The 13843-nt window shown below is 37.1% G+C and overlaps 1 protein-coding gene across 2 annotated transcripts in view; it reads right to left on the bottom strand.

Annotated features, from left to right (window-relative positions):
* Positions 1-3860: 3860 nt before the first annotated feature.
* LOC121375338 (PHD finger protein 24-like) overlaps positions 3861-13843 on the bottom strand; it is a 34629-nt gene continuing 24646 nt past the window's right edge. The window contains exons 5-8 of one of the 2 annotated variants that reach the window (XM_041502747.1): positions 8911-9113; positions 7418-7584; positions 6459-6533; positions 3861-4608 (exon numbers count right to left, since the gene is read on the bottom strand). In XM_041502747.1, the coding sequence (XP_041358681.1) occupies positions 4512-4608; positions 6459-6533; positions 7418-7584; positions 8911-9113 (542 nt within the window). In that variant the 3' untranslated portion in view covers positions 3861-4511. Of the gene's footprint in view, positions 4609-6458; positions 6534-6722; positions 6919-7417; positions 7585-8910; positions 9114-13843 lie in introns of those variants that run through there. The other variant, XM_041502748.1, reaches the window with a different exon arrangement.

Below are 13843 nucleotides of genomic sequence, written 5' to 3' on the forward strand. Positions count from 1 at the left end.
TGGTGGAACTTAATTAGTACATCAACAGAGAAAAGTTTAACATAGTTTCGTTGATGTACTCGATCGTGCTAATTAAACCTGAAATTGGGTGGATTTTGACCTTTGACCCGTACTTAAGTGGATTCAGTACAGGGGTTGACACTTAAGAATCACTGATCCTTTGTCAGGGTGCCGTAAAGAATATTTTGGCATCAGTTTCGTTGATGTACTCAACCATGCTAATTAAACTTGTAATTAGTGCTAATTAGGGGCGTTCTTAAGTGGACTAAGTACAGGAGATGGCACTTAAGAATGATGGATCTTAATTAGTACATCAACAGAGAACATTTTGGTGTAGGTTTGATTGGTGTACTCAACCATGCTAATTAAACTTAAGATTTGGGGTATTTTGAGGGGCGGCCCCTCGGATTGGTACAGGAGATGACATTTAAGAATGGCCGTTTGTGGGTCCCACAACCCACACCTACATATTCCAGGCCTCAGACCTTTTGTACTCGCAATGCTAATTAAACCTCTCTGGGCTCCTGGTTTATATAAGTTGAAATACAAAAACTACATTCTCCAGTGTTGTGGTTTGTTTGTCAAGAACTCCAGACCTGAGAATAATAGGCTTATAACTGACAATATTGTCAACATTCAGTTACGTACATCGTGAAATTCCAAGAATATTATTTCCCTTGCCACCCCCCCACCACCCCCACCCCCCCCCCCCCCCCCCCCCCCCCCGTTACCCCCCCCCCCCCCCCCCCCATAATAATAAACAATACATTGGAAAAGTAAAGTGAAACAACAAAAAACAGTATAAATAAATGGTTTTCAATTAATATGTCTTTTCCCCCCGTAGGCTGTAAGTAATTCATAAAATTTTCCTACTATCAAGTATACAAATAAATTGAAATGAAAACGTTTTCGTATCGGTTTTCGTTTTTCTTTTGTATTTCTTTGTTAAATTCGATGTGTTTATTTACTGTGAAGTTATTGCAATATGTTTATTAGTATTGCCATTTAACGTGTTTATGACGTTTAATACTACCTGCAGATTAAATGGTCCCAAATTATTGTTTAAGCATTCAACAGACATTGCTTTTACAGTGCATATAATTTACATTGGAAGAAATAATGAAAGATACTTCAAAGCGATATCCACAATTTCGTTCCGAATCGATGCTAGGTCCACGGTGGCAAAACTATGACTTGTTAGCGTATCTAAAGTACTGTCGGAAATAGAATGAAAATGATTTTCGTCGGTTATTTCTTACATATTAAACAGACAAGTAAATATTTTGTAAATATCTATTTAATGAAAGTCTACATAATTTAGCATTTACTTGTTTTGGCTCTCATTGATGTACACGGTGGTGTTTACTCTTGAAATTAAAAGAAAGATGTCAATAAACAGGTGATTTGTGCACTTTATTGGAACAGACTATAACAAATTTTGGTCAACATGTGTCAATTTCATTGCTGTTACAATATGTGAGGCACTCTTTCTGATGATGGTTTACCCCTATCCCTCCCCGGTATTAATGGCGCTATCTCAATGTTGAACAATAACAGTTATTGCAAATATTTGTTGTTGTTTTTTATAAAATTTTGATTTAACATTTAAAGAAGACACCTTTAACTATATGCCCATAAATGATTATAGGAAATAATTTTATCTACTAGTAGAAAATACATTTTATTGGAGAATCTTTATCACAAACAGATGCTCACATATAACTATGATATAGCAGCTTTAAGTGGTGGCAATATTGTGTAAATTTCTAATGTACTTGTATTGAATTTATATTCAAGCAATATGCTTGTCATAATTAATAAGTTATGCTGCAATTCAAAATACTCAGTTAACTTGCAGTTTTAAATTAAAAGTTTGTTTAAGGGTAAATGCAACTGACACATATCGATCAAAATTTGTTATAGTCTGTTCCAATAAAGGTCACAAATCACCTGTTTACTGACATCTTTATTTTAATTTCAAGAGTAAACGCCACCTTGTACATCAATGAGAGCCCAAACAAGTAAATGCTAAATTAGGTAGACTAACATTAAATAGATATTTACAAAATATTTACTTGTCTGTTTAATATGTAAGAAATAATCGACGAAAACCGCCAGGTGGAAAACATTCCTCCAACTAAGGAGGCACTGCTTCAGCATGAGAAGAGAGCCGTCTATCAAGCCGGTCACATCTAGGGTTAGATCCAAATGTCCCCTGCGCGTGCTGTAACCTCACCGTGGTGCAGGGGTGTAACATTCTCTTTGAGAATGGCCAATACAGCACAAAATTGAAGTTTTTAGTAAAATTCAGTATCCGTAAAATTCTGTGATATTTGTGTTTTTGCACAGTTCTTTACACTGTTTTTGTTTATGTCTTGAATTTTTATATTGATGTTGATCATCACTTTATTTATTTGCATTACCATAGTTTGACACCCAATAGCCGATGTATTTTTCGTGCTGGGGTGTCGTTAAACATTCATTCATTCAATCATTCACATCCAAACTCCGAACTTCCGTCACTTGCAGACTGGAGATGGGTTAAAGATGAGGAAGGTGACTGGTGTCCATTTTGGTCAGTGATGCCTTAGCGTGTCGTGAGTTGATCAATTGCAAGTCGCAAAAGCGATGTGTACTAAAGTGCAAATGTTTTACAGCAAATCTGCAATGCACGCAACTATGTTTTGTTCAGGACAGTGTTTCCGTGTGTGTCTGTGTTTGTGTGTGTTGTGTGTATGTGCGTGCGCACGTGCGTGCGTGAACAACAAGTTAAATGTTTGAGAAGACGAGCCGCTGAGAAGTAAAGTGGGCTGTCCCACACGTTGGGCGAAGATGAGTTAGATGTACCACAGAGTACATTGAGGGTCTATGGATCGTTTAATCATATTGTTATTTTCAGTATTGTAAACTACTGCCATATATTAGTAATAGGAAGACATGTAATTTTCAGTTTAAACTTGAGACCCTCATTTTCTTGGAATTGTGTTTTTGTGGGATAATCCACCTCTCGGCGGCTATATTATGGGCATGAAGGCCCCCAAATATATATATAGCGTATTCGAATTAGATTCCTTGTCCCTGGATATGTACCTCCTACGTGGTTCAGAAGCCGATATGAGCAACTAATATTTTAAATTCACGATGGTGACTCACTAGCCTGTCAGACTTCTTGGATCCATCAATTTTTGAAATTAGTAAACCAAAATACCCCTATATACCAAATTCCAATCTCTTATAATGTTCAGAAGTCGAACCATGAGCCATTGATATTTTGTCACAGCGGCCATATTTAAATTTAATATGGCGGCTAACCAGCCTGCAGACTTCTTGGATCCATCTTTTTTTTAATTAACAAACTAAAATATCACTATATACCAAATTCCAATCTCCTATGTCGTAAAGAAGCCGAAATATAAGCAATTGGTATTTTGTCATGACGGCCATATTTAAATTCAAGATGGCGGCTAACCAGTCTGTCAGACTTGGATCCATCAATTTTTTAATTTAGTAGACCAAAATACCCCTATATACGAAATTTCTGCCAGAAGTGAACATCGTTTTCACATATATGACTCACTATTAAGGTTTACTGCAGATAATAGTGTTGATTCAGAATTATTACTACTTCGTGGTGAATTCTAATTGTAAACCGACATGGCTTTGTCGAAACCTGTGTTTTTCTCTTTTGCCACCAAAGTGTAAATTTGGTTGGATGAAGTTAGTTTAATTTAGGGTCTTCACTAAAAATGATCTAATAAAACAAATGTTTTGAAATTTCGCTCAAAACGAAGTGTCTGTATAATATAAATAGTTTGGATACCTCAGGAAACGACCATTTAATTAAAAATGAGATACACGTCTACGTTTTAAACTTTATTTTCAGAACATATATGAATGAAATATGTAGCACATTGAACATGGAATACATGAAATGAATTATTATATACAATGACTTGCGCAGACCACTCTCACTATATGTTAAAGTTGAAGTGACTTCTGATTCTCTAAACCTTTGATAAGTGTCTGTCAACTACAGATATAAATACACAACATGTGTGGTATTGGCTGAATTGATATATGACCAAACAAAAATGCATTTTTAGTGACCTTGTTTTGATCACATACAATTTATACATACATAATCTGCTATACTGCAAACACCCAAACGTGTACTTGAAAATTATTTACATAAAATAAAACTAAAATGTATGCTCACAGACACATACCCATATGCACGCACAAATAGGCGCATACTATAATTATACCCCCCCCCCCCCCTCTCTCTCTCTCTCTCTCTCTCTCTCTCTCTCTCTCTCTCTCTCTCTCTCTCTCTCTCTCTCTCATAGGCATGGATATTAAGGGTAAAGCCTGATTTTAAAAAAACGAAAAATGATCTGGTGTCGTGACCATGAAAGTGCGCCAGAAACAAAACGTAACGCTGAATATAAGATGCTATCACTCCACAAACAATATACATAGTGTTAATACAGTCCTCCAAGTTCTCTTTGTGGTTACTGGTTCCAGAGTTTTCCAGCGTTCACCAGGTTCGGTCTGTTACAGATCATATACAAAGCCTGCTCCAACACAAACAGTGGCCACGTCAAAACACTGAAACAGAATCACAAAGACATTCACGAGAGATCATCCTTGGGCAAGTTTGGCCAAGACAAAACACTGAAACAGAATCACAAAGACATTCACGAGAGATCATCCTAGGGTAAGTTTGGCCAAGTCAAAACACTGAAACAGAATCACATGGGCATTCACAAACATCGTGCTAGGGTACGTCTGGCCACGCGAGGACACTCAAAGAGAATCACGAGGCCATCAATTAGGCATCATGTTAGGTATCGCTTTGGCCTTCAGCATATTTAAGCATAAGTACTGACTGTTACCGTTACTTGTATTTGCATAATGTTACGAAAAAAAACATGAGTTTGAGACCTAATTAAGGTAAATGGCTGGATTTACAAAGGATGTTTAATTGTCTTGCACGCCGCGTGTAATAGGTTTGTTTGCGTGGGGTTTTTTTTGTGGGGGGTTTTTGTGGGGGGTTTTGTTGATGATGTTTTTTTTGTTTGTTTTTTGTTTGGAGTTTTGTTATTATTATTATTGTTGTTTGTTTGCTTGTTTTGTCCTCAGCCTTTTGAACTCGCCACTGGTTAAAATTTATAGTTGTTTGTTTTAAATATAATTTATTATTTCTGTTTTATATCCGTTGTGTCCCTGGCTATCCTAGTGTCTGTAAAGCTTAAACTAGTGTGTTGTGTGACTGGATGAGGATCTTTTTAAAAACACCTTTATTAACCCAGAAACAAATACTGTAAAATGGTTATTATTCGCGAATGTGTAATTTTCGCGAAAATTACATTTACGCAAATAATAAAATCCATTAGAACAAAAAAATAAACAAACAAAAACGTCTGAGTTAACATGGTACATTTACTCAAAATACATTAGGTAGTATACTACCAATGCTGCAAAACATTAAAAACGAAACACGACCAGCTGCTATGAACAAATGTCACAGTTTGTTTTGTTAGTGTTCTAAAATAGAATTACGACAAAGTGCATTTCACTTGGAACTGCTTTCCAGAAGACTAGCTTTGCGGAACCCACTCACAAGCATATCTCTCTTTAGTGACACTTGTTCCTGTACTTGAATCAGCCACCTTGCGTTGACCGGCTTCATGTTGCTGGTTCGTAAATCAACATGAATTTTCGAAAAGTCAACTTCGCCATCAATATCTTCAACTGCGGCAATCTGGTGGGTAATTTTATTTGAATACCACTGCTGAAAACAGTCCTTCAGTTTGTCTTTGTAGTCTTTGTTCACAGACAAGTCGAGTGGCTGCAGTCGGTCAGTGCAACATGCTGGTACGAAGAAACATTTAATGTTGTTAGTGTGTAGCTTACCTAGCATGTTTTTTTTTTTTTTTATCCTGGTGTGCTCGGAAAACGTCAAAAACGGCCAAACCCTTCTGCTTACTAGACAAGCCGAGCTCTTTCCGTTTTTTCTCCATAAATGGTACAACGATTGTATCGACATAGCGAATCATGGAATCAGCATTTCTCCAGTGGTTTTCGGAATGATGAATGTCCCATCCATCCGGAAATTCCACTGCAGGGTGACATCGATTCGTCTTCCCGCGGTATAAAATTTGTGGAGGGAGAAACTCGCCCGTCATTGACACAGCTATCGGTGACGTAATTTGTCGTTGTCATCAATGCCTGTTATGGTCACTTGTTTACTCCCTCTTTCGTCCATGGTCCATTCCCCTCCTGGTATCAGACTGACGCCTGTCTGATACCAGTTTATCAATATGGTAGTGTCAGTAATGGGGATCTCGTGGCACTATCTTACAGTCAGGTTGTGGCAAATACTTCGACACATTGATGATATAGCTATCAAATTATGGTATATAATATTACAACAGTAATATCAAACATGAACTTACTCGAATTCTTTGTCAGAACTGCGCATGACCATCCGGGTACTCACTGTGACGTATGTCTCTTGGTTTTGTCTGAAACTACAGTTATATATAAAGTGTTAGACTGTATAATTACACTGCACAAATCGTGCACATTTATGCAACAACAGAGGAACACCATTGTGACTATTTTATAATTATATGGAAGTCCATAAATAGATTAGTTGTACGATTCGCTGAAGAATAAGAGAACAAAACAACGAAAATATATCTGATTTGGAGTATTATTTTATTAACGAAGGAAGGTATGGTCTATTTAACAACGCAATCAAAACATTTAATTACGATTATAGGACATGTGGTTAAGGACCACACAGATAATGAGCGAGGAAACCCACTGCCACAACGCAATTCCGATTAGCAGTATCCCGCATACAGGATGGTACAAACCACGGTATTTGTTACATCACTTGTGGAGAACTGGCTGGAATGAGAAATAGCACTGTTAGCACAGTCGTGGTGTCTAGAGAATGAAGGAAAGAAATGTTTTATTTAACGACGCACTCAACACAGTTTGCTTACGGTTATATAGCGTCAGATATATGGTTAAGGACCACACAAATATGGAGATAGGAAATCCGCTGTCGCCACTTCATGTGATACTCTTTTCGATTAGCAGCAAGGGGTCTTATATATGCACCATCCCATAGACAGAATAGCACATACCACGGCCTTTGATATACCAGTCAAAGGAACGAGAAATAACCCAATGGGCCCACCGACGGGGATCGATCCCAAACCGACCGCTCATCAAGCGAGCACTTTACCACCTGGCTATGTCTCGCCCACTCCAGAGAATGAAGGCAGGATGGAACTGGTAGAATTGTTCGCGAAACACACACACACACACACACACACACACACACACACACCGCTCTCCCCCCCCCCTTCCCAGACCCCGCCACTGCCGCCCTGTTACTCACTTTGGCGCGGAGGTAATGCCGGCGGAGCTGTAGTTCTTGTAAAACTGACTGAATGCCTCCCGCGCCTCTAACTCGTTGACATTGCCGTCGCTGTCACGATCGAGCGCGGAGAACATGTCCCGCGCCATCTTAACCTCCTTGTGTGTCAACAGCTGCACCAGGTCCTCCTGAAAGTTAGAACTTTGCTTTGTTGAACGACAACACTAGAGCACATTGATTATTAATCATCGGCTATTAGATTTCAAACATTTAGTAATTTTAACATATAGTCTTAGAGAGGAAACCCGCTACATTTGTTTCCGTTGTTAGCAAGGGATCTTTTATATGAACCATCCGACAGACAGGATAGCACATTCCACGGCCTTTGATATACCAGTCATGGTGCACTGACTGGAACAAGAAATAGTCCAATGGGCTCACCGACGGGAATCGATCCAAAGCCGACCGCGCATCAAGCGAACACTTTACCACTGGGCTACGTCTCTCACCCTTACAATACATAGTATTTAAAAACTAGGTTGTGTCACTTTAACCAGTTTCATAGCTAAATATTTAGAAGTGTCACACAAAGATGTTGAAAGAGGCTTAGCGGAGCCAAACAACTGTGGAGTAGCTAACATCCCTGCCAACAGGTCCTTGGATCTGTCAGTCCCTCCCGAGAGCTAGTCCACCGATCTAGACTGGAAAAAGTAACGAACCGTGAACAGTCTTAAGCCGATTTGTACACAGTTTATGTTGGACAAGTCCTAAGAACTGCCATTTAAGATTGCCTGTCTCGATACGCTTGGTAGAACAGTTGAAGTTTGTTTTGTATAACGACACTACTAGAGCACATTGAATTATTAATCATTGGCAATTGGATATCAAACATTTGGTAATTCTGGCACATAGTCTTAGAGAGGAAACCCGCTAATTTTTTGTTTAGTAGCAAGGGATCTTTTATATGCACCATCCCACAGACAGGATAGCACATACCATGGTCTTTTGTATACCAGCACCACGATGGCTAAAGCGAGAAATCGGTTGAACAGAAAACTGAAAACGTATAAATGTTGCACGTCACAATTCACTGTTGCATTCATACCAATACAATTTCTATGTCACGATATATTCTGTGAAAAATAGGACAACGTAGAGATGGCTACTTGAATGCTGCATTTAAGAAGTACAGCTACTTGGAAAGTACCAAGCAAACAATCAGTAGACTTCACCACACACATTTTGGATTATCTACCCTTAAGCCAGAGCGCCACCTCATTTTGTTGTTATGTAAGTGGCAGCATACTACATACACAGTTGCTATCATTTAGTAATACAAATACGTAACTTTAAACGGATAGATGAGTTAAATACTACAAAGGTCACCCTACTTGCCATAATCAAAGATCTGAAAAGGCATTTCGCTGTTTTATATTATTCTTAATGAAGATTTTTAAATTTCCTTATTGTACACAAATTTCATTTACAAAATATTTCATGAAATCTGTAAAGACCTTTCTCCTTTTCATGAGCAGTATCTTGGCGTCGTGGTTGACGAACTCCCACCAGTCGAGCTGCCCGTCTGCATTAACATCCGCCAGTTTGAAATCCAGGTGGAGCCACTCAATTTCCCTTTCCGTTATCCCCCGTGCGTTCCCGTCACTGCTATACAGGTAGGACCGGTGTTTCTCGTATTCCGCCCACGATATACAACTGTCTGGAAAACGCACATGGGTCTTTCGGCATTTATTATAGTTAAGCAAATGCCCCCTCCCTCCCCACCAATTATTAGTTGGGTTATCCTAAGTGAGTATTCTCGTAGATTGTGTACTAGTGCTGAATTCACAAACACGCGTTGTTACTGTTATATACGATTGTTGGACAGGGAGTTGGAGAGATGTGTGTACATTCAGATGGATGGATGGATGGATGGGTGGATGGATGGATGCAGGCAGGTCGGCAGACAGAGATAGATATACATTGAGAAAGACAGCGGAGTGGTGATAAGTATGTAAGAAATTGTCAGCTATGGATGTAAAGAACTATACGCGTATGCATGTATATGTGTATAAATGTGCGGTGCATGTGTGTATGCATGTATATGTGTACGTGTGTGCGTGTGTGTGTGTGTGCGTGTGCATGTGTATATGTGTACGTGTGTGTATGTGTGTGTGCGTGTGTATGTGTACGTGTGTGTATGTATACGTGTGTACGTGCGTGTACGTGTGTGTGTGTGCGTGTGTATGTGTGTATATGTGGGTATGTGTTTGTATGTATGTGTGTATATCTGTGTGTATGTATGTGGTGTGTATGTTGTGTGTGTGTGTGTGTGTGTGTGTGTGTGTGTAATTGTGATTAATTATGTATGTATATGTGTGTATGTGTGTATGTGTGGATATGTGTATATTTTGTGTGCATGTGTTTTACTTTAAAGCTGAGTTACTGGTGAATGTATTCCACCAAAAAATAACACATTTTTGGCATCTGACTGAGCATAGTGAGTCAATGAATTTGAAATGTCCTGAGTATTACAAACATAGTATATGAAAAAACTGCATGGCAATGTTGAAGTTAACATGCATACATATTTTGAACAGGTTTAAGACCAAATTATTAATACTATTCATGCTAAATTACATGTTCATAACAACAAACCCCATAAAGCAATGCAATATATGTGGTATGGATATAGTACCGGCAGTATACTCACCAGCAAAAGTTACACAGTTCCCGATATACGTAATTCTCTATGTACATGTGTATATATACATACCGTACCTAAAACATTTTGATCCTTTTATTATTGTATTGTATTTAATATCTTAAGGCAGCATTGCTTCATTATGGTGCAGTACATGCTGTCTAAACCATTTACATGGATATTTTGAATATTTTTATATTACACACAAGTCTTACAAACCAAAAACGTGAATTTACATACCATTATAGGCAAGTCTGCATTACATATAAAATTTATCTTTCTCACAACAGTTCATCTTACAATAGCTAGTTTTTTGTTGCTTTTTGTAATATTTTAGAATTGCAGTTCTATTTATATTATGCTTAACTTATGTTTTGGTGTATATAATTGATATCTACATAGAATATTGTCATCAGGCAAATATCTAGCACTATAGAAATCTAACTTTCATTCCCAATTCTCAATCATTTTATGTGACCCAAATATGATATATGTGAAGTTTACAATTTTCTATTTCTACATCCTTCCTTTTATTCTATTAAGTAGATGTTAATAACAATTACAAAACAATATAATATGAGGTATTAATAATTATATACTTCTCAAAATAAGTTATTAGTAAGCAATGCCAGAAATGTATTAATGTTTATGTATACACATACTTAGGATTGCCTGAAGCTTCTATTATTAAAAAAACAAATTGACCAGGCTTTTTTCTATAACATATTGAGGCTTCATTATTCAAATATGATTAAGTATATGGAGTTTATATACTATGTTCACAAATTTCTGAAGATGTCCCTCTGTTCTTAGTACCAGCCAATTATAAGTACCTTTCCTCGGCATGTGTGTTAAAACATTTATAATTTATCTATCTCACAGAAGCTTGTACTATTTTAAAAAACATATTTGTATTTAAATTGTGCTTAATTTATGCTTAGGTTTATATAATTGACATCATATATAGTCATCAGGCATATCTAGCACTTGACTTTCTTTCCTATTTCAGTTTTATCATCTAACTCAAATATAATGTCTATTATGTTCACAGTATCTGTAATTTCTAATTTTTCCTCTGGCCTTTGCTCTTGTTCCTCCCTCAATATGTCAACAGCTCTTGCATTATCAGATCACAAACCATCCAATTCAGCTTCAGTATCTCTTTGGACATTTCTCAATCATTTCTATGTGGTTGAGAAATACCCTTGACTTTGTGATATGACTAATACCATATGAGACCATGGCAATTTGCTCTCTTCCAATTTGCTCTATTGGTACAGCATATTTTCAGGGAATATCTACTGGATGGAAGGTTTGCAACTAATCTACAGTAGCATAATAACAGCATTCGTGGTTTGGCACTAAATTTCTCATGTGAAAGGGGTTCTTCCAAGCCACACTTGATCCAAGGAATCCCTACAAAGGTCTTAAGAGACTGGAAGACCTTTTAAATGAAAAAAGAAAACTCTGCTCTCAGCTTCTTGGGAAGAGGGTTCTATTTGTGAGACAAAGTACATGTTTCAAACGCAAACCATGTCTGGGGGTGTTGTAAAGTACACAAGAAGATGCACAAACAAAGATTATACTTCAATGTCTGTACATTGCTGCCAGTTCACCATCCCAGATACGAAAATTTTTATACATTCAACTTGGCAACAAGAGGCATCTTATAGATGTGCACAGCATCATTAAGGATGCAGGGAAGACACCAACTAGCAATTTCAGCTGTGCGTGCCATTACTGGCTATGATACCTACAGTGCTTTTATGCAGAATGGAAAACTGGAGGTTATGAATATTCTCAAGCAACACCAAGACTTCCTTGAAATGTTGTTAGCTCATGGAAGTTCAGCAAAAATTGATGTTCATATATTTAAGAAGCAGATCATTTCATATACCTTCTCTATGAGAGTGCAGGTGGGAATAACATACGAAAACATCATGACTTGATAAATATCTGGAAATGTTTGTTGCCAAACCAAGGATGATAATATTGAACTACAGTAGAGTATAAATCAGCCTTCCCCACTCTACATGTATGTATTCACTGAGAATGCTCTGAGAATGCACATAAAGAGAACAAATTGCCAAGTTGTCATTTGGTATCAGTCATACCAGGCAGTCCAGGCTATTCCCCAACCAAATGGTCATCTGGCTGAGAAATTTTAGAAGGAACACTAGAGATGAAATAGTGATATTATACTATGAGCATTGATGGACATACTGATGTAGGAACCAGAGCAGAGTCTGGAGAAGGAGAATACCAGAAATTGTGAACATGACAGACATATTTTAATTGCATTAAAATGCAAAGGAATATGAAAGGAAGTCAAAACTTTCCTAGACATATCTGATGTAGAAACTAATTATATACACCTGAGCATAAGTTAAGCACAATGTAAATATAAAGGCAAATCTAAAAACATTACCAACACAGACTAGTATAGATGACTTGTACATGTAATGCAAAAGAAATTATGGTAGGTACACAAAACTGATGCTTTAAATTTTTAACACTGGTGTTTAGTAAAGAGGGACATATTCATACATGTATACTCAACAAAATTAATTAAGGGCTAGTAAACTTTCTTATATTATAATATAATTCTTTGTTACTGTCATATTATTTTAGCATGTTTTGGTCATATATATGGCTTCTATACATTGTTTCAGTAAACTTTTACTGGTTATACACGCAAAAAACACTGAGTATTTCACATACTTATGAAAAATATTGAAATGAGCATTAGGCAAGTATTTGTTACACATTTGTTCAGAATGTTTTTTGTCATTGTGTTCCCTCAAAATTGTTATTTAAGTCATTAAGTTTAAGAACATGCCACAATGCTGACAACTTTCAATGGAAGAAGTTGTATTTTCCCCCATATTTAAAGGAAAATGCTAAAATATCTATTGGACCTTAATTAATTTTGTTGAGTATAGTATAGGCAGATATACTGAACCATATTTGAATAATGCTGCCTCAATATATTAAATAGATTGCAATTTTTAATAGTAAAAGGTTCAAGGAGCCAAAAATATGTGTAAATATAGAAAATAATGCATTTCAGGCATTGCTTAACTTTTGCCGATGAGTATATCATTATTCATACCACATACATGTATTGCATTTTTATTTGGGTTGTTACTATTAATATCTAGCATAGGATCAATATCATTCATTTTGGCCTCATATCTGATAAAAATTTATATAGATGACAACTTTATCACTATATTTAATTTTTCAATATAGTGTTTTTGGGACACAAAATGTGCAACGGTACCCCCATTCAAATGGCGATATTTTTTTAATCCACCAACATTTTTACTGCAGACATGCAGATATTAAATTCATATATAATGAGGTATCTAAAAATACTTGTCTCCAAAAATCCCGGGGGGGGGGGGGGGGGGGGGGGGGGGAGGGTTTCGGTATCTGGCCCATGGACTAATAGCTAAACCGAAGGTTAGTTACGTCAATGAGTCAGCTGTTTGAAGATTTATATTTGATTGGGAGATGAAACCACCAAGTATGGCGGACCATGTGGAATTAAATTGTCGCTGGTCTAGATTTATGTGATCACGAGATGAGAACACCCAGTGTAGGGCCCTTAAGGAGTCGAGCTGATGTCCTGTCTGACGTTATTATGGTCCGGCAGGGTATGTTGTAGATATTGTTGTATTTTTGTTATAGTCTGGCACACAGAAAGAAAGAAATGTTTTATTTAACGACGCACTCAACACATT

The sequence above is a fragment of the Gigantopelta aegis genome, chromosome 6, assembly GCF_016097555.1.
Source record: "Gigantopelta aegis isolate Gae_Host chromosome 6, Gae_host_genome, whole genome shotgun sequence".
Taxonomy (NCBI): Eukaryota; Metazoa; Mollusca; class Gastropoda; order Neomphalida; family Peltospiridae; genus Gigantopelta; species Gigantopelta aegis.